The 25,339-nt window shown below is 43.0% G+C and overlaps 1 protein-coding gene across 5 annotated transcripts in view; it reads left to right on the top strand.

Annotated features, from left to right (window-relative positions):
- Window positions 1-201: 201 nt before the first annotated feature.
- The window catches only part of PTPRH (protein tyrosine phosphatase receptor type H), a 91,925-nt gene continuing 66,787 nt past the window's right edge, over window positions 202-25,339 (top strand). For 2 of the 5 annotated variants that reach the window (XM_070730083.1, XM_070730079.1), the window contains exon 1: window positions 23,831-23,979. In XM_070730083.1, the coding sequence (XP_070586184.1) occupies window positions 23,929-23,979 (51 nt within the window). In that variant the 5' untranslated portion in view covers window positions 23,831-23,928. Of the gene's footprint in view, window positions 327-23,779; window positions 23,980-25,339 lie in introns of those variants that run through there. The other 3 variants (XM_070730080.1, XM_070730081.1, XM_070730084.1) reach the window with 3 other exon arrangements.

Below are 25,339 nucleotides of genomic sequence, written 5' to 3'. Positions count from 1 at the left end.
AGAATGCAACAAAACTGTGTGTTTTCTTTTTTACATTTTTCTTCTTTCTCTCTCCCCGTTTCTCTTGTCTTAGAGGAACACTATGCTGCTTAGGCTCCTGCCATTTGTGGTCTCCTGCACCGTCTATTTCGTTCTTTTGCTCCCTGAGCCCACCTTGAATAGCACTATCGCAAAGTGCCTCCCTACGTTCTCCCTGGCGTTCTTCGTGGCCACCCAGTCCAAAAATGGAGCTGCCTTCAAACCGTATTCCCGGTGGATTTTCCATGGCCTCTTGTTCGCCTGTGTAGGAGATGCCTGCTTGGTGTGGCCAGAGTTCTTCCTTGCAGGTATGGTGTTCGAAGGTTTATAACACTGGTGGGAAGTATCTAGGACAAAATTGGAGGGAAGTTTTAATCATTTCAGTAATCATTTAATCACCAAATCGGAATGGCCATTACTTTGCATGGGTGCAATTCCTTATATTCCAACAGTTGGTAGATGAAAAGTAAGCAAGCACACTTATTGTATTGTAGTATAGTTTATAACGCTGATGGCACATGTTTTTTCCCTTGGGTGCCGAAAAAGTGTGCACACGTGCTATCGTACATGCATGAATGCCCACACCCATAATTCAGTGGGGTGGAAACAGCTTCCCCCATCCCCTGGAGCAGCGGTCCACAAACTACGGCCCACGGGCTGGATGCGGCCCGCTGAGGTCTTTTAACCGGCCCGCAGCAGCACACGAGATTTTACCGATCAATATAATAAGAGAGAGAAAGAGGGAGAAATAGAGAGGGAGAGAGAAATGAAGAGGAGAGATAGAAAGGGAGAGAGAGAAAGGGAGAAATAGAGAGAGGGGGAGAGAGAAAGAGATTCAAAGAGGGTTAGAAAGAGAGTGAGTGAAAGAGAGGAGAGAGAAAGAAAGAGAAAGGGACAGAGAGAGAAAAAGAAAGAGAAAGAGGGAGAGATAGAGAGGGAGAGAGAAAGGAAGAGGGAGAGATGGAAAGAGAGAGAGAGAGAAAAAATGAGAAAATGATGGAGGGAAAGAACAAGGGAGAGGAAAATGAAACAAATGAGAAAAAAGGAAGAGGGGAGAAGTGGAGAGGAAGGAGGGAAGGAAGGAAGGAGAAATGGAGTTTGTTGATTTAAGTTTAATTACTTTATTATTTAATTATTAATTACTTAATTACTTATTACTTCTTCTTTATTTTAAATATTGTATTTGTTCCCATTTTGTTTTTTTACTTTAAATAAGGTATGTGCAGTGTGCATAGGGATTTGTTCATAGGTTTTTTTTATAGTCCGGCCCTCCAACAGTCTGAGGGACAGTGAACTGGCCCCCTGTGTAAAAGGTTTGGGGACCCCTGCCCTGGAGGCCCTTTGGAGGCTGGAAGAGCCTGTTTCCTAACTTCTGGTGGGCCTCCCCAGGCTCTAAAGGCTTTCCTGGAGCCCCATCTCCTTGGAGGCTCTCTGGAAGCCAAAAATGCCCTCCCAGGGCCTCTGCCACTACCCTTATTTATTTATTTATTTATTTATTTATTTATTTATTTATTTATTTATTTATTTATTTATTTATTTATTTATTTATTTATTTATTTATTTATTTATTTATTTATTTATTTATTTATTTATTTTATTAGATTTATTTTATTTGTCTCTCCGTAGACTCGGGGCGGCTCACAACATACAATAGAACAATTCACAACAAATCTAATAAATTTAAAAAACATTTTTAAAAACCCATTATTAAATCAGACATACACACAGACATACCATACATAAATTGTATAGGCCTGGGGGAGGGGGGAATGCCTCAATTCCCCCATGCCTGACGGCAGAGGTGAGTTTTAAGGAGTTTACGGAAGGCAAGGAGGGTGGGGGCAGTTCTAATCTCTAGGGGGAGCTGGTTCCAGAGAGTCGGGGCCACTACAGAGAAGTCTCTTCCCCTGGGACCCGCCAGATGACAGGACCCGGAGAAGGCCAACTCTGTGGGACCTTTATAGGTCATAACCAACACTTTGAATTGTGACCGGAAATTGATCGGCAACCAATGCATGTTGGAGCTGAGCTAGGACAACAACTCGCATGCCAGCAGATATGGTTCCATGCGCCACCTGTGGCATTCGTGCCATATGTTCGCCATCACTGGTTTATAGTATAAACTATTGCATTTTAGTTTATGAGCCAGTTGTTTAGACTGTATTTGGTATTTTGTCCACCTATTATTGTTACATTTATGTATTACTTGTTTGTGATGATTGTCTGCTATTTTTCATCTATCTGTTGTTTGAACTATCTCACTCAGAGATAGCAATAGCACCTAGACTTATATACTGATTCACAGTGCTTATCATCCCTCTCTAAACAGTTTACAGAGAGTCAACATATTGCCCCCAACAATTTGGGTTCTGATTTTACCCACCTCAGAAGGATGGAAGGCTGAGTCAACCTTGATCCTGGTGAGATTTGAACTGATGAATTACAGTCAGCAGAAGCAGCTAGCAGTACTGCACTCTAACTACTGCGCCACCAAGGTCCTGTAGATATACAATTGTTGACCTATAGATTCCAGCACCTTTCCCCATTGTCTATACTGGTCATTGGGAACTGCAATTCTATAACATCTACAGAACCAACATTCCTGTATGCCGATTGGAGCTGGTCTCTGTGTGTGAGATTTATACATAATTGATGTTAGCATTGTTGTCAAAGTTGTCAAAGACAACCCGGAGCATAATTGTTCAGCCCCAAGGCCTGGATCTACTGAGAGCACAGCAAGAGACACACAGCCCAGTGCTTTTCTCCAATCCATGATCTGGCAGAAAAGATATACTGGCATTAAAGGCAGCCAATTTAGTCTAGCAGTTAAGGTGCTGGCCAAGAAACCAGGAGTCTGGGAATTCTAGTCCTGCCTTAGGCATGAAAGCCAGCTGGTTGGGGGACTTTGAGTCAGTCACTTACTCAACCAACCCTTCTCAAAGGTATGAAGGGAGAAGGAATATTAGGTATGCCTTTGGTTTAATGATGATGATGATGATGATGATTATAATAATAATATAATAATAAAATAATAATAATAATAATAATATTTGTTTGTTTGGATTTAGATGCTGCCCCTCTCCGAGGACTTGGGGTGGCTTACAACATATAAAAAACAATACAACATTATAATCTAATTAATTTAAAACAGTTAATCTAAAACCCCCGTAATATTAAAATCAGTCATTGCCATTCATACAACAAACATACACTACATTCGTTTGGCCAGGGGGCTAGGGTCTAATGGCCCCAAGCATAGCAGCATAACTGAGTCTTGGGACTCTTGCAGAGGGTGAGGAGGGTGGGGGCAGTGCAGATCGCTGGGCGGAGCTGATTCCAGAGGGCGGCCCCCCCCACAGAGAAGACTCTTCCCCTAGGCCCCACCAAAGGACTTTGTCTAGTTGACGGGACCTGGAGAAGGCCGACTCTGTGGGACCTAACCTGTTGCTAGGATTCATGCAGTAGAAGACGGTCCCGCAAGTATTTGTTTGTTTGTTTGCTTGTTTGCTTGCTTGCTTATTTATTTATTTATTTATTTATTTATTTATTCATTCATTCATTCATTCATTCATTCATTCATTCATTCATTCATTCATTCATTCATTCATTCGATTTTTATGCCACCCTTCTCCTTAGACTCAGGGCAGCTTACAACATGTTAGCAATAGCACTTTTTTAAACAGAGTCAGCATATTGCCCCCACAATCGGGGTCCTCATTTTACCCACCTCAGAAGGATGGAAGGCTGAGTCAACCTTGAGCGGGTGATGAGATTTGAACCGCTGACCTTCAGATCTACAAGTCAGCTTCAGTGGCCTGCAGTACAGCACTCTACCTGCTGTGCCACCCCGGCTCATCAAGTAATCTGGTCCGATGCCATGTAGGGCTTTATAGGTCATCACCAACACTTTGAATTGTGTCTGGAAACTAATTGGCAACCAGTGCAGTCCGCAGAGTGCTGGAGAAACATGGCCATATCTGGGGAGGCTCATGACCGCTCGCATGGCTGCGTTTTTCACGATTTGCAGTTTCCGAACACTCCTCAATGGTAGCCCCTTTGATTAATTGAATAATTTGAACATTAAAATAATGTTGCCTTGTCGTTTTTATCTTGATAATTTGGGCAGCAAAAGGTACTGTTTCAATGCAGGACAAGTTAAGCAAGGGAATTGTGGGATTTCCCTGGCTTCACTTCCCTCTTCAAAGGAAAAACTGTCACCTGTCACTCTCCTTAATGTGGGGGTGAAATAGGGCCAGTTGAATTTATTATTATTATTATTATTATTATTATTATTATTATTATTATTATTTATTGGATTTGTATGCCGCCCCTCTCTGGAGACTCGGGGCGGCTAACAGCAATAATAAAACAGCATATAATAATAATCCAATACTAAAAACAGTTAAAAACCCATTATTATAAAAACCAAAAATACATACAGACATACCATGCATAAAATTGTAAAGGCCTAGGGGGAAAGAGTATCTCAATTCCCCCATGCCTGGCGGCAGAGGTGGGTTTTAAGCAGCTTACGAAAGGCGAGGAGGGTGGGGGCAATTCTAATCTCTGGGGGGAGTTGGTTCCAGAGGGCCGGGGCCACCATAAAGAAGGCTCTTCCCCTGGGTCCCGCCAAGCGACATTGTTTAGTTGATGGGACCCGGAGAAGACCCACTCTGTGGGACCTAACTGGTCGCTGGGATTCGTGCAGCAGAAGGCAGTCCCTGAGATAATCTGGATTATCCCGAATGCTTAGCCAGCGTAACTACCTGTCAAATTCCCCAGCTAACAGATGGCAGGTGGGGAGTTGTCCCACCCCATTACCTGTCCATTGGGCCATTTCTGAACATGGGTTCTGTGCTTTTCTCAAAGTGCATTTGCAACACAGGTCCTAAAGCAACCTGATTAGCAGGCTGCAGAGCTGGAGGAGGAAGCAATCAATGAACAATGAGTGTCATCATTAGCTACTGCAAACAAATAACACAGCTGTACTTTGGCAGAACCTGCACGTAGCTGTGCTTAGACACAGTAGCAAACTCCCCCCCCCCACCCCCATCCTACAAAGTGATGAAAAGAACAAAAGGTCTAATGTGGCTCAGTGAAGGTCCTGTCTGAAGAGGGGGGGAAAAATGTAATGCACTCACCCGAGACAGAAATGGCAGTACACACATTTATTTTCCAGTTTGAAGTGACTTTCCATGCAGCACAGGACCAATGTTCTCTCAAAAGCATAAACCCTGATTTCTAAACACAGGTTCAGCATGTTGACTGTGCTAAACAAGGATATGTAAGATGTCCACCTGGCAGATGCTTTGGGAAATGGTGGACGGACACTATGGGGGCTGGTGTCTCTGGGGAAGCCAGGATGCCTGTTTTCTCCTGCAGGCTAAACCAACATTTATTTTATTTTATTTTATTTTATTTTATTTTATTTTATTTTATTTTATTTTATTTTATTTTATTTTATTTCATTTCATTTCATTTCATTTCATTATTTATTTTATTTTATTTTATTTTATTTTATTTTTATTTTTATTTTTATTTTTATTTTTATTTTTATTTTTATTTTTATTTTTATTTTTATTTTTATTATATTATATTATATTATATTATATTATATTATATTATATTATATTATATTATATTATATTATATTATATTATATTATATTATATTATATTATATTATATTATCTTTTTATCTATCTATCTATCTATCTATCTATCTATCTATCTATCTATCTATCTATCTATCTATCTATCTATTAGATTTGTATGCCGCCCCCTCTCCGTAGACCTCGGGGCGGCTCACAACAACAATAAAACAATGTATAACAAATCCAATAATTTAAAATCACTAAAAACCCCTTATTAAAAAACAAAGAACATACACACAAACATATGCATAAACTGTATAGGCCCAGGGGAGGTGTCTCAATTCCACCAAGCCTGACGGCAGAGGTGGGTTTTAAGAAGTTTACGAAAGGCAAGGAGGGTGGGGGCAATTCTAATCTCCGGGGGGAAGCTGGTTCCAGAGGGTTGGGGCCACCACAGAGAAGGCTCTTCCCCTGGGTCCCGCCAAAAGACATTGTTTAGTCGACGGGACCCGGAGAAGGCCAACTCTGTGGGACCTAACCGGTCGCTGGGATTCGTGCGGCAGAAGGCGGTCCCGGAGATATTCATGGTCATGGAGGGGCAGTGCACAGGGTTCGGAGCATATCTGCAGGACATTGAAGGGTTCAAAAGGAGCTGGGCAGGGTCCAACTCTTGAACCCATCATCCACAAAATCCTTAGCAGTATTGGGCTGCCCCCGGTATGCATGGGGTCGCTGATCCGGTAGCGAAAATGGTGAGGCGTGCACATCTGCATGTTCCCTCCATGTGCCCCCATGCTCCTACTCACCCCTGCGTGAGAATTTGTTTCCGGAAGCAAAGAAATCAGCGGAAATCGCCAAAATCTCATGTTCGCATGTGTGAGATTTCGGTGATTTTCGGCCTTTCTTTGCTTCTTGCGCATGTGCGGGAGCAAAGCAATTGGCAAAAATCACTGAAATCTCGCAGGTGGGAACGTCCTTGTGTGAAATTTTGGCAATTTTCACTGATTTCTTTGCTTCTGCGCATGCACAGAAGCAAACTCTCTAGATGGGGCTACCTTTGAAAAGTTTTCTGAAACTTCAGATCGTGCAGAATGCAGCTGCGAGAGCAATCATGGGCTTCCCTAGGTATGCCCATGTCACACCAACACTCCGCAGTCTGCATTGGTTCCCGATCAGTTTCCGGTCACAATTCAGTTTTGGTTATGACCTATAAAGCCCTTCATGGCACCCGACCATATTATCTCAGGGACCGCCTTCTGCTGCACGAATCCCAGCGACCAGTTAGGTCCCACAGAGTGGGTCTTCTCTGGGTCCCGTCAACTAAACAATGTCGTTTGGCGGGACCCGGGGGAAGAGCCTTCTCTGTGGCGGCCCCGGCTCTCTGGAACCAACTCCCCCCGGAGATTAGAATTGCCCCCACCCTCCTTGCCTTTCGTAAGCTTCTTAAAACCCACCTCTGCTGTCAGGCATGGGGGAATTGAGATACTCTTTCCCCCTAGGCCTCTACAATTTTATGCATGGTATATCTGTATGTATGATTGGTTTTTATAATAATGGGTTTTTAACTGTTTTTAGTATTAGATTATTATTATATACTGTTTTTATTACTGTTGTTAGCCGCCCTGAGTCTGCGGAGGGGAGCGGCATACAAATCCAATAAATAAATAAATAAATAAATAAATAAATAAATAAATAAATAAATAAATAAATAAATAAATAAATAAATAAATAAACAAACAAACAAACAAACAAACAAACAAACAAACAAACAAACAAACAAACAAACAAACAAACAAACAAACAAACAAACAAACAAACAAACAAACAAACAAACAAACAAACAAACAAACAAACAAACAAACAAACAAACACACACAAACAAACAAACTCTCGTTCGAGGGTGTGCTCATCCACCGCTGCCCAGGTGCTTATGCCCGCACCGGCTTCCGGGACCAATCCAGTGGGGATGGCCCTTCAGTGTATGGCCCTTCAGTGACCCTTAGGAAAGTGCATCTAGGCAATTTCCAGAGCAACAATCGCATTAGAAGAAGACGAGAAATGCCACTTTAAAAGTAGCAAGCTAAAGATGGCTGCAAATAGCTCAGAGGTGGCGGGTTGGGGATGAAATGTGGGCAAGATTGTGGCAAAGAAACAAAACCATTGCGCCACCAACTGAGGAGCGGAAAAGCCAATACAGATAGTCCTTGACTTAAAACCATTCATTTTGACACCATTTGTAGTTACAGCTACACTGAGAAAAGTGACTTATGAACATTTTTCACACTTACAACTGTTGCAGCATCTCCATGGTCAAATTTTGAACACTTCACAACAGATTGTTGTCATGAAGGTTGCAGTGTCCCGGGGTCATGTGATCACCATTTGCGACCTTCTGGCAAGCAAAGTCAATGGGGGAAGCCAGATTCACTTAACAACGGGGTTACTAACTTAACACCTGCAGTGATTCACTTAACAACTGTGACAAGCAAGCTCGTAAAATGGGGCAAAATTCATATAACAGATATCTCACTTAGCAATGGAAATTTGGGGCTCAGCTGCTGTTGTAAGTCAAGGACTAACAGTAATTTGCCTTTTGTCATGTGTAATACCAATTCCCATCACAAGAGGGAGCCAACTAAATGCATATCCCAAGTGCCAGGAGAAGGGATGAAAATGCAGAGGTCTTCAGACTTGGCAACTTTTAAGACTTGCGGACTTCAACTCCCAGATTTCTCCAGCCAGCATAGCTTCAAGTCTTCAAGTTGCCAAGTTTGGGGACCCCTGAATAAAGCTATGTTTATTATAACATAGAGACCCTATGACAGTGATGGCAAACCTTTTATCCCTTGGGTGCCAAAAGAGCGTGGGTGTGCATTATCGCACATGTGCGAGTGCCCACACCCATAATTCAATGTGTGAGGAGTGTGAAAAGAGCTTCCCCTGCTCCCTGGAGGCCAGAAACGACCTGTTTCCCAATTTCTGGTGGGCTCAGTAGGCTCATATTTTGCCCTCCCCAGGTTCCAAAAGCTTCCCTGGAGCCAGGGGAGGGTAAAAGCACCCTACCCCATCCCCCCGGAGGCTCTCTGGAAGCCAAAAATGCCCTGCCAGAGCCTCTGTACGAGCCAAATATCAGCTGGCCTGCACACACATGCACATTGGAGCTGAGCTAGGGCAACGGCTCATGTGCCAGCAGATATGGCTCTGCGTGCCACCTGTGGCACCTGTGCCATAGGTTCTCCATCACTGCCCTATGAGCTAGTAGGCAGCTGTGTAAACTTTTCAAAATAAATAAATAAAACACCTGGGAGGAAATATGGAGGGCGACAATTCCCAGAACAGATTTGAATAATTGTATATCTCCTGGTTGTTCCTTACCATCAGGTAAACAGAAAGACAACATTAAATATGATAGCACATCCAATCCAGCTCTCGCAACCTGAGCCTTGATTGTGTTTGGAAAGGCTGACCGTTAGGGGTCCTAGCTGGGATCTGAGCTAGAAAGTACAAGATTGGGAAAGGCTGATCTCATTCTTGCAGAACCAAGAAAAGGGATTTAGCCAGCCTTGGCTAAGACGCTAAGCTTGTCGATCGAAAGGTCAGCAGTACAACGGTTCGAATCCTTAGTGCTGCCTAATGGAGTGAGTTCCCATTACTTGTTTATTTTTATTTATTTATTTATTTATTTATTTAGTCCAATACATAATACACATTGAAGAGAATAGATATGTAGTAATATAACTAAAGAAAAGAATAGAAGGAAAGATATAAAAGTATAGGTGAACACATTTGAAAGGAAGAAAAGATAAATGAGATAAGGAGAGACAATTGGACAGGGGACGGAAGGCACACTGGTGCACTTATGCACGCCCCTTACTGACCTTTAAGGAACCTGAAGAGGTCAATCGTGGATAATCTAAGGGGAAAATGTTGGGGGTTAGGGGTTGACACTACTGAGTCAACCCCTAGCCCCAGAAACTTGTCCCAGTTTCTGCCAACCTAGCAGTTCAAAAGCACATAAAAAATGCAAGTAGAAAAATAGGGACCACCTTTGGTGGGAAGGTAACAGCGCTCCATGCACCTTTGGCATTTAGTCATGCCGGCCACATGACCAGGGAGATGTCTTTGGACATTGCTTGGCTTTGAAACGGAGATGAGCATCACTCCCTAGAGTTGGAAATGACTAGCATGTGTGTGCAGGGGGCACCTTTACCTTTATAGTTTGAGAAATCCTCATCTATGGATTAAGATGAAACAAAAAAAATCACCTCGTCCGAGTTTTTAAAACAAAAAACAAAATTATGAACATACATGGAAGCAATTATTGTACATGAATTCCATCTATTGAAAATATGGTAAAGCTGGGGTGGTGTAGCAGGTAGAGTGCTGTACTGCAGGCCACTGAAGCTGACTGTAGATCTGTAGGTCAGCGGTTCAAATCTCATCACCGGCTCAAGGTTGACTCAGCCTTCCATCCTTCCGAGGTGGGTAAAATGAGGACCCAGATTGTGGGGGCAATACGCTGGCTCTGTTAAAAAGTGCTATTGCTAACATGTTGTAAGCTGCCCTGAGTCTAAGGAGAAGGGCGGCATAAAAATTGAATGAATGAATGAATAAATGAATAAATGAATGAATGAATGAATGAATGAATGAATGAATGAATGAATAAATAAATAAATACTTCCATCATTAAGTAATGCAGTCATTCAGTTGTACCTGATTTTACAACTTTTGTGCCACAGTTGTTAAGCAAATGCTGTCGTCCTTAACCATATCTGGATTCCCCCATTGAATTCTCTTTACAAAAGCCCGTTGGCAACCAGATGGCTCGAGGATACAGTGACTATCATAAATACATGCCAGCTGCAAAATGAGTTTTCCTGAGCAGCACGTTGGACTAGAAGACCTCCAAGGTCCCCTTCCAACTCTGTTCCTTTCTGTTAAATCACCAGAATTAATTAATCGCATGATTGCAGGGATGCCATGATGGTTGTAAGTGTAAGTACTGGCTGTAAGTCCGAGTCTTAATTGTAAGTCATTGAGCGCTATTAATAGTTGTTAAATGAATGGTCATAATTTGAGGATTACCTGTACCGTTAAAAGCATTCCTGCACCTAAAATATCATTTTTATTTCCAAGCACATCTCTGAACAGTCTTAGAGGTAAATATGGCAGGAGGGTTTGCAGCAGCCGCACGAACCCCAGCGACCAATTAGGTCCCACAGAGTTGGCCTTCTCCGGGTCCCGTCGACTAAGCAATGTCGTTTGGCGGGGCCCAGGGGAAGAGCCTTCTCTGTGGCGGCCCCGACCCTCTGGAACCAGCTCCCCTCTGAGATTAGAACTGTCCCCACCCTCCTGGCCTTTTGTAAGCTCCTTAAAACCCACCTCTGCCATCAGGCATGGGGGAACTGAGATAACTTCCCCATCCCTATACTGTTTATGTATGGTATGTTGTGTGAATGTTTTCTTAAATTATGGGTTTTTAGTTTTAATTATTAGATTTGTATTGTACAGGTACATTGTTTTTTCTATTACTGTTGTGAGCCGCCCCGAGTCTACGGAGAGGGGCGGCATACAAATTTAATAAATAAATAAATAAAACCTAGTCTTTCAGAAACGTGCCCCCCCGGCCGACCCTACGAATAAAATTTTAGCAAGGTAAACTGAGGGTTTGAAGGGGCTCAAAAATGAATGGAAATGAAAGACGAGGCGACCGGCTTATGATTTTGCCACAATGCTCCATTTTTGTCAAGGAGCTTCCATTTATAGGGGGAAGGAGAAAGTGAGAACCCAAAACGCATGTAATAATGCAGCCTTCAAGAAACAGGGCGCCTGTGTCATGCTCTTCCCTTTCGGAGCATGCATTAGAGAGTATAGCATTAAATATTTATCAGGAATAAACATAGCTACCTTTTAGCCCTGCTGTGCCTGTATCTTTTCTTTCCCAGTTGAAAAGAGCACTTAGACACCAAATTGGGGACAGAAGGTAGACAATAGTCCTGGGCTGAATGAGGCAATTTTGTAGGTCATATTCAAAGCGACTTTTCTTGGCTTCCGCAAGCTGCAATTATGGAACAATCCTGTGCATCTGAAGTCATAAGCCAGGGGGAGGCTGCCAGAGCGAATGAACGGGCGGTGGCTGATGCTGTTATGATTGCTTTGCCTTTTCTGCCCTTTACAGGAATGGGTGCCTTTGCCATCTGCCACATCTGCTACATCGCAGCCTTTGGCCTGGCTCCCCTCCAGCCTCCCATCTTCCTGGCCATCCAGGGACTCGTGGCTACGAGTTACATGATGATCCTGCTGCCCTGTTTGTCAGATTTCTACACGTGGGCAGTGCTGTTTTATTCAAGCCTCCTCGGCGTCATGACCTGGCGTGCCCTGTGTTGCTCCAAAGGCCTCGCTTCGGCGGGCAGCTTGGTCTTCATCGTGTCCGATCTGCTGGTTGCCCATGACAAATTCTGCAACCCCCATCCTCTAGCCCGCATCCTGTACATGAGCACTTACTACCTCGCCCAAACCTTGATTGCGCTCTCGGTAGATTCCCCGAAATATTCCCAAAAGGAGAACTGAGTCTTGAATTGGACTCTTGTGTTGTCTTTCGGCACCAAAAGCTCCCCAGGCATTTTGCCTCTCAAATTCACACTTCTCAAGTTCAGCTAACTTCTGGATGAAACTACAACTCCCAGGATTCCCAGCTAGTATGGGCTGACAACTGTGACTAATCAGCAGCAGCTATATCCATAATCCCCAGCCGGTTTGGATTTTGTGGATTCCCAAGAATTGTAGGCCTATGTTTATGGAGGACACCACATCGGAAAAAACTTTGGTCAGATTCTTTTCAGAAATTCATGTTCTGAATCCAGAGGGTTCTAAGAACAGCTGCTGTGTGTCCTCCACATTTCCCATCTTCATTGTTATATCACAATTTTCTTCCCGGGAGTCAATAATATCATATTAAAAGGGCTAATGACAAAAAAGAATTGTGAAGTATTGATTTTATTTAAAGAACATGTTTGCTAGAAAAACAACAACTCTGTTTTTGTTTCCTAATTAAAGCAGTCCAGGTAGTTGGATAGAAGATAGGTCTTCTCTTGGTCAGAACTAACTTTCAGGGCTGTCTTTCTCAAGCTTGGACCTTCCTTCCTATTCTATTATTTATCCATTCAAATACCTCTCAAACAATCCTTCCTTTCCCTTGAAAACCTTTGTATTTTGCTTGGGGATCCAAGAATGGTACCCATCCCCATCCCATGTGCCCACCAGGTGAGTTTCTCCATTCCAAATGGTCTCTTGCCATAGGGACCCTCTTCTCCCCATGTGTCAAATTGAGCTGTCCATATTGCCCCCCCCCCCCCCATTTTTACAGGGAAGATTCCACCAACAAGCTACTTAGATTAATAGGGAGGGCATGCAATGGCAGAAGACAGAATGCAGTTAGCAAAGCAATAGAAAATGAAACCAATTCCAGTGTTAGAAGGGCCACTAAAAAGCCACTTTTCAGCTCAGGTAACTACATCAAGCCAAGCTTGGTAAGCCAAGGCAGCATGGACTCTATTAGTACTTTGATGGTACGCCACTAGGAAAACCAGGGCTGTACTGTCAACTGGAAAGTGGGAAAATCCTGCAAGAAGATAACCAAGGCAAGCTGTCAGTCTGTCCATTCATTGGTCATTCTTGTAGATTGCCTATTCCAACAGATTCAAGGGTATTTAGCAATGAATGATACTGTACTCATAAAAACATTTGTTTGGAAAAACAAAGACCCAGAACTGATGTCAGAGCATTCTACATGTTCCTAGATGAATTGAAAAAGTTCTTAGAACTTTTTTCTGGGACAAGAGGTGCCACTGTGATGTGAGAACAGAAGACTGATATGAGGAAACTACATCTCCAACTCTCCTTCTTTGATATCATAATCCACATGAGGTGGATGCTTTTTAATAGACCCTCCTGGGTTTCATGCACCAGAATGATAATCTCTTTCTGAAGTAGGTTGCTTTGCAAGTGCCTGGGTATACAATATAGAGGGACCAAGCCTTTAGAGGCAAAAAACAGCACTTTTTTGTCAAGAAAATTAGGGGGATCTCTTGTGTTTCCACCAAGAGTTGATCTTAATGTGAATCTTTACTTTTTATAGAACATAGAATAACAGTGTTGGAAGGGACTCTCAATGTCTTTTAATCTAATCCCTTGCTCAAGTAGTAGACAGATCCTATACCAGTGGTCACCAACTGGTGGTCCATGAGAAAATTTTAGTGATCCGCAGAAAAATTATTTGCATTTTTTATATTGCACTAAATCTTGGGTCTTCAAATTAAGGCCCCGGGCTGCATATATGCAATGAACATTTGTGTTGCTACAGAGAGTCTTCCCTTTCAGGATCTTTGTGTGTAGATTGGGGAGGGTGTAGAAATTCCAACTTGGAGCCTACTTCAGCCTCCTATTGTGGGAATTTGTCCAAAAGCTGGAAAGTAGCATTGATGATAGCAAAGAGCTAGAGGGCCTCGTTCCAGTGGGACTGCATCATGTCCTAGAACTGGCTGACCATCTCAGCCCGCTGAACCTCCAGGTGCTGGTGTCTGGCCTTGCACTCCTACTAGATTTTCCCTCTGCTTGGATAGCCTATGCTCATAGTCCTCAGGGATTTTTGCTGTGCCTCCTCAGTCAGATCCAATTTATTTATTTATTTATTTATTCATTCATTCATTCATTCATTCATTCATTCATTCATTCATTCATTCATTTATTGGATTTGTATGCCTCCCCTCTCCCTGGACTTGGGGCGGCTAACAACAGTGATAAAAAAAGCATGTAACAATCCAATACTAAAACAACTAAAAAACCCTTATTTATAAAACCAAACATACATACAAACATACAATGCATAAATTGTAGAAGCCTAGGGGGAAAGAATATCTCAGTTCCCCCATGTCTGATGGCAGAGGTGGGTTTTAAGGAGCTTACGAAAGGCGAGGAGGGTGGGGGCAATTCTAATCTCTGGGTGGAGTTGGTTCCAGAGGGCCGGGGCCGCCACAGAGAAGGCTCTTTCCCTGGGTCCTGCCAAACAACATTGTTTAGTCGACGCGACCCGGAGAAGGCCAACTCTGTGGGACCTAACTGGTTGCTGGGATTCATGCAGCAGAAGGCGGATCCGGATGTATTCTGGTCCGGTGCCATGAAGGGCTTTCTAGGTCATAACCAACACTTTGAATTGTGCCCGGAAACTGATCGGCAACCAATGCAGACTGCGGAGTGTTGGTGTGACATGGGCATACCTGGGGAAGCCCATGATTGCTCTCGCAGCTGCATTCTGCACGATCTGAACTGAGACAGCTGTTTTGCCAACTCTCTCTGGTGGTGGCTGCTTAGCTCCAACAAGTGCCTCCTGTTGGGGCCCTAAGGAACCTGGGCGAGGAGTGACTAGGAGGAGAAGGGTGAGTAGAGGCCAGCGAGATGCCTCTCGAAGTGAATTGGCCACTCCCACCAATCACATGACCAGCTAACCACACCCATCCAGCAGATCAGATCATATTAGGCAGAAGTTAGTGGTCCCTGAGGTCCGAAAGGTTGGAGACCTCTGCCCTATACTATTCCAGGTAAAAGGTTGTTCAATTTCTTCTTAAAATCCTCTGGGGATGGTGCACACCCACAACAACACACAAGCACACAGCAGATACAAACTTAAAGTAAACCACTCTAAACTCAACTGCAGGAAATACGACTTTAGTAACCGAGTAGTTGATGCATGGCACTCACTACCTGAGTCTGTAGTATCATCAACTAACCCAAAAAACTTTACCCTTAGACTATCCAATGTTGACCTCTCCCCGATTCCTAAGAAGTCAGTAAGAGGCGTGCATAACGGCACCAGAGTGCCTTCCATCCCCTGTCCTAATGGTTCTCTTTCACTAGTATCATGCATATACTGTAAATATTATTATATCTTTACATACCACTAATACGTATTTGATAAAACAAATAAATACAATAAAAATGAATAAACTTCTGAAAGCAAGTTGTTCCATTGGTTCAGAGTCGGGTTGCGCAACTACGCACTGGTGGTAGCCACCAGATTGTGCAATTTGTGCATGACCACTCCAGTGCCAGTCCTTTGGGCACCAACATCTTTTTCCTTTAATTTTTGGTACTTTTTATTTTCTGCGCATGCACAAAAGCAAAAAATAATATATTTTTAAACATTTATAGATACAGTGATCCCTCGATTTTCGCAATCTCGTTCTTCGCGAAACGCTATATCGCGATTTTTCCCACCCGATGACGTCACTCTCTTCCTTCCTTTCTCATCTTTCTTTCTCTCTCTCTTTCTCTATCTTGCTTCTTCCTCTCTCACACTCTCTTCCTCCCTCTCTCATCTCTTTCTTTCCTTCTCTCTCTTTCTCTATCTCTCCCCCTCTTGCTGGCGGGCGGCGGGCGGCGGGCGGGCGGCGGGCGGCGGGTGGGCGGCGGGCGGCGGGCGGGCGGGCGAGCGGGGGCATCAGCGAGGAAGACCCAGGGAAGTTTCCTTCGGCCGCCCAGCAGCTGATCTGCTCGGCAGCGCAGCGAGGAGCCGAATCGGGGTTTCCCCTTTGCGTGGGCGGCGGGGAAACCCCGATCTTCGTCTGCTCGCTGCTGCTGCGCTGCCGAGCAGATCAGCTGCTGGGCGGCCGCAGCAGTAGCGAGCAGACGAAGATCGGGGTTTCCCCGCCGCCCATGCAAAGGGGAAACCCCGATCTTCGTCTGCTCGCTGCTGCTGCGCTGCCGAGCAGATCAGCTGCTGGGCGGCCGAAGGAACCTTCCCTGGGTCTTCCCCGCCGCCCACGCAAACTCCACCATCTGCGCATGCGCGGCCATGAAAAAAGGGTGCGCATGCGCAGATGGTGTTTTTACTTCCGCAACCCTACATCGCGAAAAATCGATTATCGCGAGGGGTCTTGGAACAGAACCCTCGCGATAATCGAGGGATCACTGTAGTGCCGTTTTTAGCAAAGGGCATAACAGCATGCTAGCAATAGCACTTTTTAACAGACCAAGATATTGCCCCCACAATCCGGGTCCTCATTTTACCCACCTTGGAAGGATGGAAGGCTGAATCAACCTTGAGACGGTGATGAGATTTGAACCGCTGACCTGGAGATCTACAGTCAGCTTTAGTGGCCTGCAGTACTGCACTTACTTTAGTGGCCTGCAGTGCTGCACCACCCAGGCTCTTAAAATAATTGCTAAAATCTTGTGCATTTGGGCGTTCCCTTACACGATTTTGATGTGTTTTTGCTTTCAGCCCAGTGGAGGAAGCAAAATCACACTGGGGATGTGCGCACATGCATGCAACACTCTCCATGCTGTGTGTGCAGCACATTTGTAGCAGCAGGTAAGAGGAATCCATCCCTGCACTGGTTGATGATTGTTCTCATTGTCAGGAAATTTCTCCTTAGTTGTAGGTTGGACCTCTCTTTCATAATCTTCCATCCTAGTTACTTCTTGTCCTCAAAATGTCGCTACAGAGCACCACCCACCAAGACGACTAGATACAAGAACAGTTTTTTCCCAAAAACCATCACTCTGCTAAACAAATAATTCTCTCAACACTGTCAAACATTTTACTAAGTCTGCACTACTATTACTACTAGTTTTTTTCTCATAGAATAGAATAGAATTGAATTGAATTTTATTGGCCAAGTGTGATTGGACACACAAGGAATTTGTCTTGGCACATTTGTCAAGGATCATGTGGTACAACACTTAATGATTGTCATAGGGGTCAAATAACCAATAAGGAAACAATCAATATTAATAAAAATCTTAGGATACAAGCAGCAAGTTACAATCATACAGTCCTAAGTGGGAGGAAAAGGATGATAGGAATGATGAGAAAAAACTAGTAGAAATAGAAGTGCAGATTTAGTAAAAGGTCTGACAGTGTTGAGGGAATTATTTGTTTAGTAGAATGATGGCGTTCTGGAAAAAACTCTTCTTGTGTCTAGTTGTCTTGATGTGCAGTGCTCTGTAGCGATGTTTTGAGGGTAGGAGTTGAAACAGTTTATGTTCAGGATGCGAGGGGTCCGTAAATATTTTCCCCACCCTCTTTTTGACTTGTGCAGTATACAGGTCCTCAATGGAGGGCAGGTTGGCAGCAATTGTTTTTTCTGCAGTTCTGATTATCCTCTGAAGTCTGTGTTGATCCTGTTGGGTTGCAGCACCAAACCAGACAGTTATAGAGGTGCAGATGACAGACTCAATGATTCCTCTGTAGGCAGTTTGAGCTTCCTGAGCTGGCACAGAAAGAACATTCTTTGTTGTGCTTTTTTGATGATGTTTTTGATATTAGGTGACCATTTTAGGTCTTGAGATATGATAGAACCTAGAAATTTGAAGGTCTCTACTGTTGATACTGTGTTGTCTAGTATTGTGAGAGGTGGAAGGGTTTCTCCTTCAGTTGTAGAAGATTTAGCTGTTGTTGGTGTGTCTGGGATGGAGGTTGTGCAGATAAGTGGTTGTGGTTTCTTTTCAAACCTGCAGTAGAACACATTCAGGTCATCTGCCAATTGCTAATCTCCTTCAGCTTGGGAAGGTGGTTTGCTGTAACCGATGATTTTTTTGAGGGTTTTCCACAAGTTTGCTGGTTCATTTGTTGAGAATTGATTCTTTAGCTTTTCAGAGTAGTTCCTTTTTGCTGCTCTGATCTCCCTTGTTAATATATTTCTGGCCTGATTGTACAGCATTCTATCACCTTTTCTGTAGGCTTCCTCTTTGGAATGACGTAACTGCTTGAGTTTGTCTGTGAACCAAGGTTTATTGTTACTGTATATTTGCAAGTTCCTGGTTGGTACACATGGGTCTTAACAGAAGCTGACATATGATGTTACAGTATCTGTGAGTTCATCTAGGTCTGCAGAGGTGTCTTTAAAAATATTCCAGTCTGTGCAGTCAAAGCAAGCCTGTAGCTTTAACTTTGCTTTGTCACTCCAAGTCCTCACTGATTTAATTGTTGGGTTTGTGGCTTTAAATCCTTGTTTGTAAGGAGGTACAAGTTGAATCATGCAATGATCAGAGTGGTCCACAGTTGCTCCTGTTAAGGCCCGGTAAGCATTTTTTACTATTGTGGAGCAATGGTCTAAGATATTATTGCCTCTGGTGGGACAATTTACATGTTGAAAGTATTTTGGTAGCTTATCTCTGAAGTTTGCCTTGTTTAAATCTCCCAAAATAACAGCCAGTGAATCAGGCTCATCATTCCTATCACCCATTTCCTCCCACTTAGGACTGTATGACTGTAACTTGTTGCTTGTATCCTTCAGATTTTTATTAATATTGATTGTTTACTGATTGCTTATTTGACCCCTATGACAACCATTAAGTGTTGTACCTCATTATTCTCAACAAATGTATCTTTCTTTTATGTACACTGAGAGCATATGCACCAAAGACACATTCCTTGTGTGTCCAATCACCCTTGGACAATAAAGAATTCTATTCTATTATTGGGTGCTTTGAAAAAATAGGTTGATCCCCTCTTTTCTGTGACAGCACCCTTTTTATAGAAAAGGCTGAAAAAAGCAAAACACTCCCCCATGTTAACAAAGGCTGAAAACAAAGAAGCTGGAAGAGACCCCCCCTCCTTTCTGAAGGATTTTTCTGTGGATATTCTACTTAATTTTTCCTCCATTTTTTGCTTCCTCTTTGACTCATCCTTTCTCTTCCTGCTATACATGGGGAAAAATTAATTTCATTTGCATTTCAATGTGAATGTAATTTGATGCACTTTGGAGCCAACACACTCACACAGATCATTCTTTGAATCCTCAGCTGCCTGAAGTTTACAAGGTGGTTTACTCATGTTTTTAAAATGTAAAATAAGGGGGGGGGGGGAGTCTTTGTTATTTTTGTCTCTTCTTTCCTAATATCTCTACCTTTTTTCTATCATTTGGTTTATTCTCCCTTTTCTGTCTACTCAGAAGATAGTTAGTGTGTGTGTGTGTGTGTGTGTGTGTGTGTGTGTGTGTGTGTATAGCTAGATAGATAGACAGGACAAAACACACACACACTATATATATGTGTAGATAGAGAGATAGAGATAATATAGATCTATATATAGTCATACTAAATTGTGGGTTTCAAGTATGTTTCAAACAATGCTAAACAAACCAGGTTTGGGACAAAGAAAGATGCAAAAATCGTTAAATGCAACTCTGTATTAGGGAATGGAAAGACTTTATATGGCAAGGAAGAATCAGAAAGAATGAGAACAGGATTTAACTGGAAAATGTTTTATACTAAATACAGCAGACTGTGTTTAGCCTGAAGACTAAAGACTGCAATTTAGTAGGAAAGTGAAACAAGAACAGGGGGGGCACAATGTGAGGTTAGTTGGGAGAAAGATAAGGAGCAACGTGAGAAAATATTATTTTACTGAAAGAGTAGTAGATGCTTGGAACAAACTTCCAGCAGACATGGTTGGTAAATCCACAGTAACTGAATTTAAACATGCCTGGGATAAACATATATTCATCCTAAGATAAAATACAGGAAATAGTATAAGGGCAGACTAGATGGAACATGAGGTCTTTTTCTGCCATCAATCTCCTATGTTTCTATGCAAGAAATATATATAACAGGAAAAACAGAGTTGGAAGGGACTTGGAAGTCTTCTAGTCCACCCCCTACCCTGCTCAAACAAGAAGCCCTATATACCATTTCAGAAAAATCTCTCTCCAATTTCTTCTTAAAAACCTTCGGGTTTGGAATAGTCATAACATCTAGAGGCACGTTGTTCCACTGATTAATTGTTCTATTTGTCGGAAATGTTACCTTTAGTTCTAGATTGGTTCTCTCTTTTTTCTTGTCTTCAGTGCTTTGAAGAATAGATTGCTTCCTTCTTTGTGGCAGCCCCTTAAATATTGGAACATGCTATCATGTCACCCACTGGTCCATCTTTTCATTAAAGTATACATAACTGATTCCTGCAACCATTCTTCATATGCCTTTATACAATAGCTGTTGTAAATAAACTCAGTTAATTTAGCTTAATGGAAAGTAAGCCCTGTTTACAAAGGACAAACAAGGCTAGTACATTATAATTGTGCAGCACAATGGTGTCTTTGTTCCTTCTCCTGTGTACAGAGCTAGATATGTAGGTGCTAGGGAGTAGGAATCGTGAAGGCAGTTTCCCTTTGCTGAGCCTTTATCATTTATTTATTTTATTTATTTATTTTGTCCAATACACAATGAGGGATTTAGTGGGTATATACAGTATATATATATATGTTTTCGTAGATTTTCACGGGTACAGGTATGACGGTCTTGGTATATTCGGGTTTCTTCCCGTGTAGGATTTGGAAATTTCTGGCGACGTTTCGACGAGATCTCACTCATCATCTTCAGGCTGGTGTTTCTGTCCTTGTTCTTAGGTGAACACTGCGAGACCTGAGCTGCCTTCCTTCTATAAATACTGGTGGCTGGGTGTGGTTTGATGGCTCAGCAATTGTCTGCTGTGTAGAAACTTCCTGGTGAGTCAGTGGGGTAACATCTGGGGTCGTTGATGTAGCTGAGGTATGCTGATTAGTTAATGGTTGTAGATTAGGCGTGATATCCTGAGTAGTTGGAACTTGCAGGCTCCTTGATTGTTTTACAATGTGTGTTCTGAGTCTGGTTTCTATGTATATATATATATACACACATAGTAAAATACATGATGAAGGTTATAGAGGAGATACTCATAGTAAAATATATCTAAGAAAGAATAGAAAAGAAGGTATAGTAATAGAACATATCAATGAAAGAATAGAAGAAGAGATATAGGAATAAAAGAAAGGTATAGGAGATATAGGAGAGCAATAGGACAGGGGACGGAAGGCACCCTAGTGCACTTGTACCTGGTATCCTCTGGATTTGTTGAAGCAACATCATCCAGTATTCCCAACTGTTAGCCATACTAGTAGAGAACTCCCAGAATAAGGAAAACTAGCTGGAAGAACTTGGAAGAAACTTGGAGTAGATTTTCATATTTCCTCAAAAACTTTCTTTAATTCAAAGTGCCAAGAAATGTCGGAGTTTGGGCGGTGATACATTAACGTTGATCTTCTCCAATCTTGAGTTAATTTATTAGGCCTGTTCTTTTCTCAAAAAGCTTTTTTTTAAAAAATGTACAGCCACATAAATGTTTAAAAAACAACCTTTGAAGCAAGGAGAACCTGCATATAATTCCAAAGCAACTTTCCCCAGTCTGGAAGTTCTCTGAAAGATGCAATTCCAGTTATCTTCATTTTCAGTTGATTGGCCTCAGAAGGACAGAACTATTCTGATCCCAAACATATGAGATTAAGAGTTGTGGGAGTTAGAATACAACATCATTTGGAATGGGGAGATGGTGGTTTTCACCAACCTTTTGAGGTCTGCATGAAAAAGCCAACACAATCCTGAGCTGTATAAACAGAGGGATACACTCCAAGATCAGGGAGATACTAATACTACTCTATAAAGCCTTAATTAGACCACACCTAGAGAACTGTATTCAGTTTTGGTCACCACACTACAAAAGAGACACTGAAACTCTAGAGAAAGTGCAGAAGAGAGCAACCAGAATGATAAAAGGACTAGAAACTAAAACAGAACTAAAACATACAAGGGACGGTTTCAGGAACAGGGCATGGATAGTCTAGCAAAGAGGAGGTCCAGGGGGGGACATGATAGCAGTCTTCAAATACTTGAGGTGCTGCCACAGGGGGTGGTGGTTTACACTGTTTTCTAAAGCACCAGAAGGCCAGACAGGGAATAACAGATGGAAGCTGTCCAAGGAGAGATTCAACCTGGAAATAAGGAAGAACTTTCTGACTGTGAAAGCGATCAACCAGTGGAACGGCTTGCCTGCAGAGGTGGTGAATGCTCCGACACTAGAGACTTTCAAGAAAAGATTGGACTGCTATTTGATTGGAGTGATGTAGAGTCTCCTTCATTAGCGGGGTTTGATTGGATTGGATTGGATTTGTATGCCACCCCTCTCCATAGACTCGGGGCGGCTAACAACAGTAGTAAACAGCATATGACAATCCAATATAAACAGTTAAAAGCTCCTATTGTAAAACCAACATACATACAGAGTCAGACATACCATGCATAAAATTGTAAAGGCCTAGGGGGAAAGAGTATCCCAATTCCCCCATGCCTGGCGGCAAAGGTGGGTTTTAAGAAGCTTATGAAAGGCAAGGAGGATGGGAGCAATTCTAATATCTGGGGGGAGTTGGTTCCAGAGGGTTGGGGCCGCCACAGAGAAGGCTCTTCCCCTGGGTCCCGCCAAGCGACATTGTTTAGTTGACGGGACCCGGAGAAGGCCATCTCTGTGGGACCTAACTGGTCGCTGGGATTCGTGCAGCAGAAGGTGTTCCCTGAGATACCCTGGTCCGGTGTCATGAAGGGCTTTATAGGTCATAACCAACACTTTGAATTGTGACCGGAAACTGATCGGAACCAGTGCAGACTTTGGAGTGTTGGTGTGACATGGGCATATTTGGGAAAGCCCATGATTGCTCTTGCAGCTGCATTCTGCACGACCTGAAGTTTCTGAACACTTTTCAAAGACAGCTCCATGTAGAGAGCATTACAGTAGTTGAGCCTCGAGGTGATGAGAGCATGAGTGACTGTGAGCAGTGACTCCAGGTCCAAATAGGGCTGCAACTGGTGCACCAGGCGAACCTGGGCAAACGCCCCCCTCGCCATAGCCGAAAGGGGTGTTGGACTAGAAGACCTGTAAGGTCCCTTCCAACTCTATTGAACAAAAATAAAATAAAATAAATAAATAAACCATTAAAAGAAGGCATGAGAGGGATAAATAATAATTTGGGTGAAGATGGTGGGCTCAGGTCACACATGCATGAAATCACCCACGCAGAGTCTCATTCATTCATCCAGCATTTGCCTTTTTCCAAAAAACATTGAGATGGCAGGTGAGGAGATGGCAATAGCAAGGTTAATACCTTTTCTCATCCTTCTCACCACTATCCTGCCAGGGGAATGGATCTCTTTTCTCCTTGAGGTCCTCACTTAGACTGTAGGAGCTGCCCAGAGCTCCAATTTGCATTGGGCAAAATTGCTCCTTCCATTGGTGCTGTTTCCAATGAAAGGGGTGGGACTTCACTTGGCCCAAAGGATAACTGTATGTGTGGGTTTGTTTTGCAGGCAGACAACTTCCTCCCGGGTTGTGGGTGGGAGAAAAGGAAGGACACAGGACCTGAAAAGAGCTTGGTGAATTACCAAGATCAACTAGAAGTTGAAGATTGTCGGGATGTGGGTTTTGTCGATTTTCTACCCTGGGAATTACCTATCTGATGGCATCTAGTCTCCTTCATCCAGGAGGAAGCTGGCACTCCCTGGTGCTGGTAAGTAAATTAAAAACAAGCAAACTGGAAACCAAACTACTCTTTATTTATTACTAATTGCTAATTTCTATTGAGTTTTTTTAGTTATAAACCAACAACATATAAACAAGATATGCACAAATACATGAAATATAAACAAATAAATACTAACTACTTTTGCAACTACTTCATTTCCAGATACAGTGGTACCTCTACTTAAGAACTTAATTTGTTCCGTGACCAGGTTCTTAAGTAGAAAAGTTTGTAAGTAGAATCAATGTAAAAGCAAATAATGTGTGCAAACTTATTAGGAAATAAATGGGTGGGAGGAGGAGGAGGACAGTTACTGTCAAAGGAAGAAGGTGAGGTGAGGGGAATCAAAAAAATCCAAAACTTTAAGGCTTAAAAATAAAAAAGAGAGACTCTGAGGCGGCGAGGAGGAGCACACACCTCCCATACACCCAGTGCGAGGCTGCCTCCCATACACTGCGCCAGAGAGAGAAACCCAGGCAGGCGAGAGGGGGGAACCTCCCGCTCCTTTGACCGAAAGGCGGATGCTGCTGCCTGCTTCCTCTTCCTTCCCATGCTGAAGGGCTCCCCTCTTCTCTTGCTCGCTCACTTTGTAGCCGGCACCTTTCCTTTACTGTGGTGACTCATCGGTTTGGCTGAAGCCGAGTTGATCCTGCCGGGGTGAAGCACCCCCTTTTGCCTTTCCATGCCCAGACACTCCAGAAGGCAACATCACGCTGGGTATATGGGAGGCAGTGCAAGGGGGTCATCACAGCGAAGTGGTTTATTTCCTCTCCAACCACTCAGAGAAAGGAAAATGCTCCGTTCGCTCTGGGCTGCCTAAAGTGAAGGGAGCTTTTCTTTTCTCTGGGCGCTGGCAGAGGTTTATTCCCTCTTCAAGCACCCAGAGAAAGGAAAATGCTTTGTTCACAATGGACTGCCAAAACCTCCTTAAGCACCACCGAAAGGCTCCTCTGGCTACCCAGAAAAGCCCAAGATGGCTGGGATTAAAGGGGGAATGGCAGGAAACTGGCTGGGCCTTAATGCTGCTCTCAAATTTCCTGGGAAATTTTTCTGGGCTCAGATTCTTAAGTAGAAAATGGTTCTTGAGAAGAGGCAAAGAAATCTTGAACACCCGATTCTTATCTAGAAAAGTTCTTAAGTAGAGGCGTTCTTAGGTAGAGGTACCACTGTATATTTACACTTCACAATATTACTTCTTCTAGCTTTACAGTATACAGTATATACATACACACATATATCTATACTTCTCTATCCTGCATCTTTGTTATTTACTATTTTCATTAAATTTGTTAATCACATTTTAACCATTTCTCCATGTTTATTTAACTTGTTTGTATTATCTCTTCTA

Source organism: Erythrolamprus reginae, chromosome Z (genome assembly GCF_031021105.1).
Source record: "Erythrolamprus reginae isolate rEryReg1 chromosome Z, rEryReg1.hap1, whole genome shotgun sequence".
Taxonomy (NCBI): Eukaryota; Metazoa; Chordata; class Lepidosauria; order Squamata; family Dipsadidae; genus Erythrolamprus; species Erythrolamprus reginae.
Note: the sequence above shows the minus strand (reverse complement) of the source record. Positions and strands in the feature narration are given on the sequence as shown.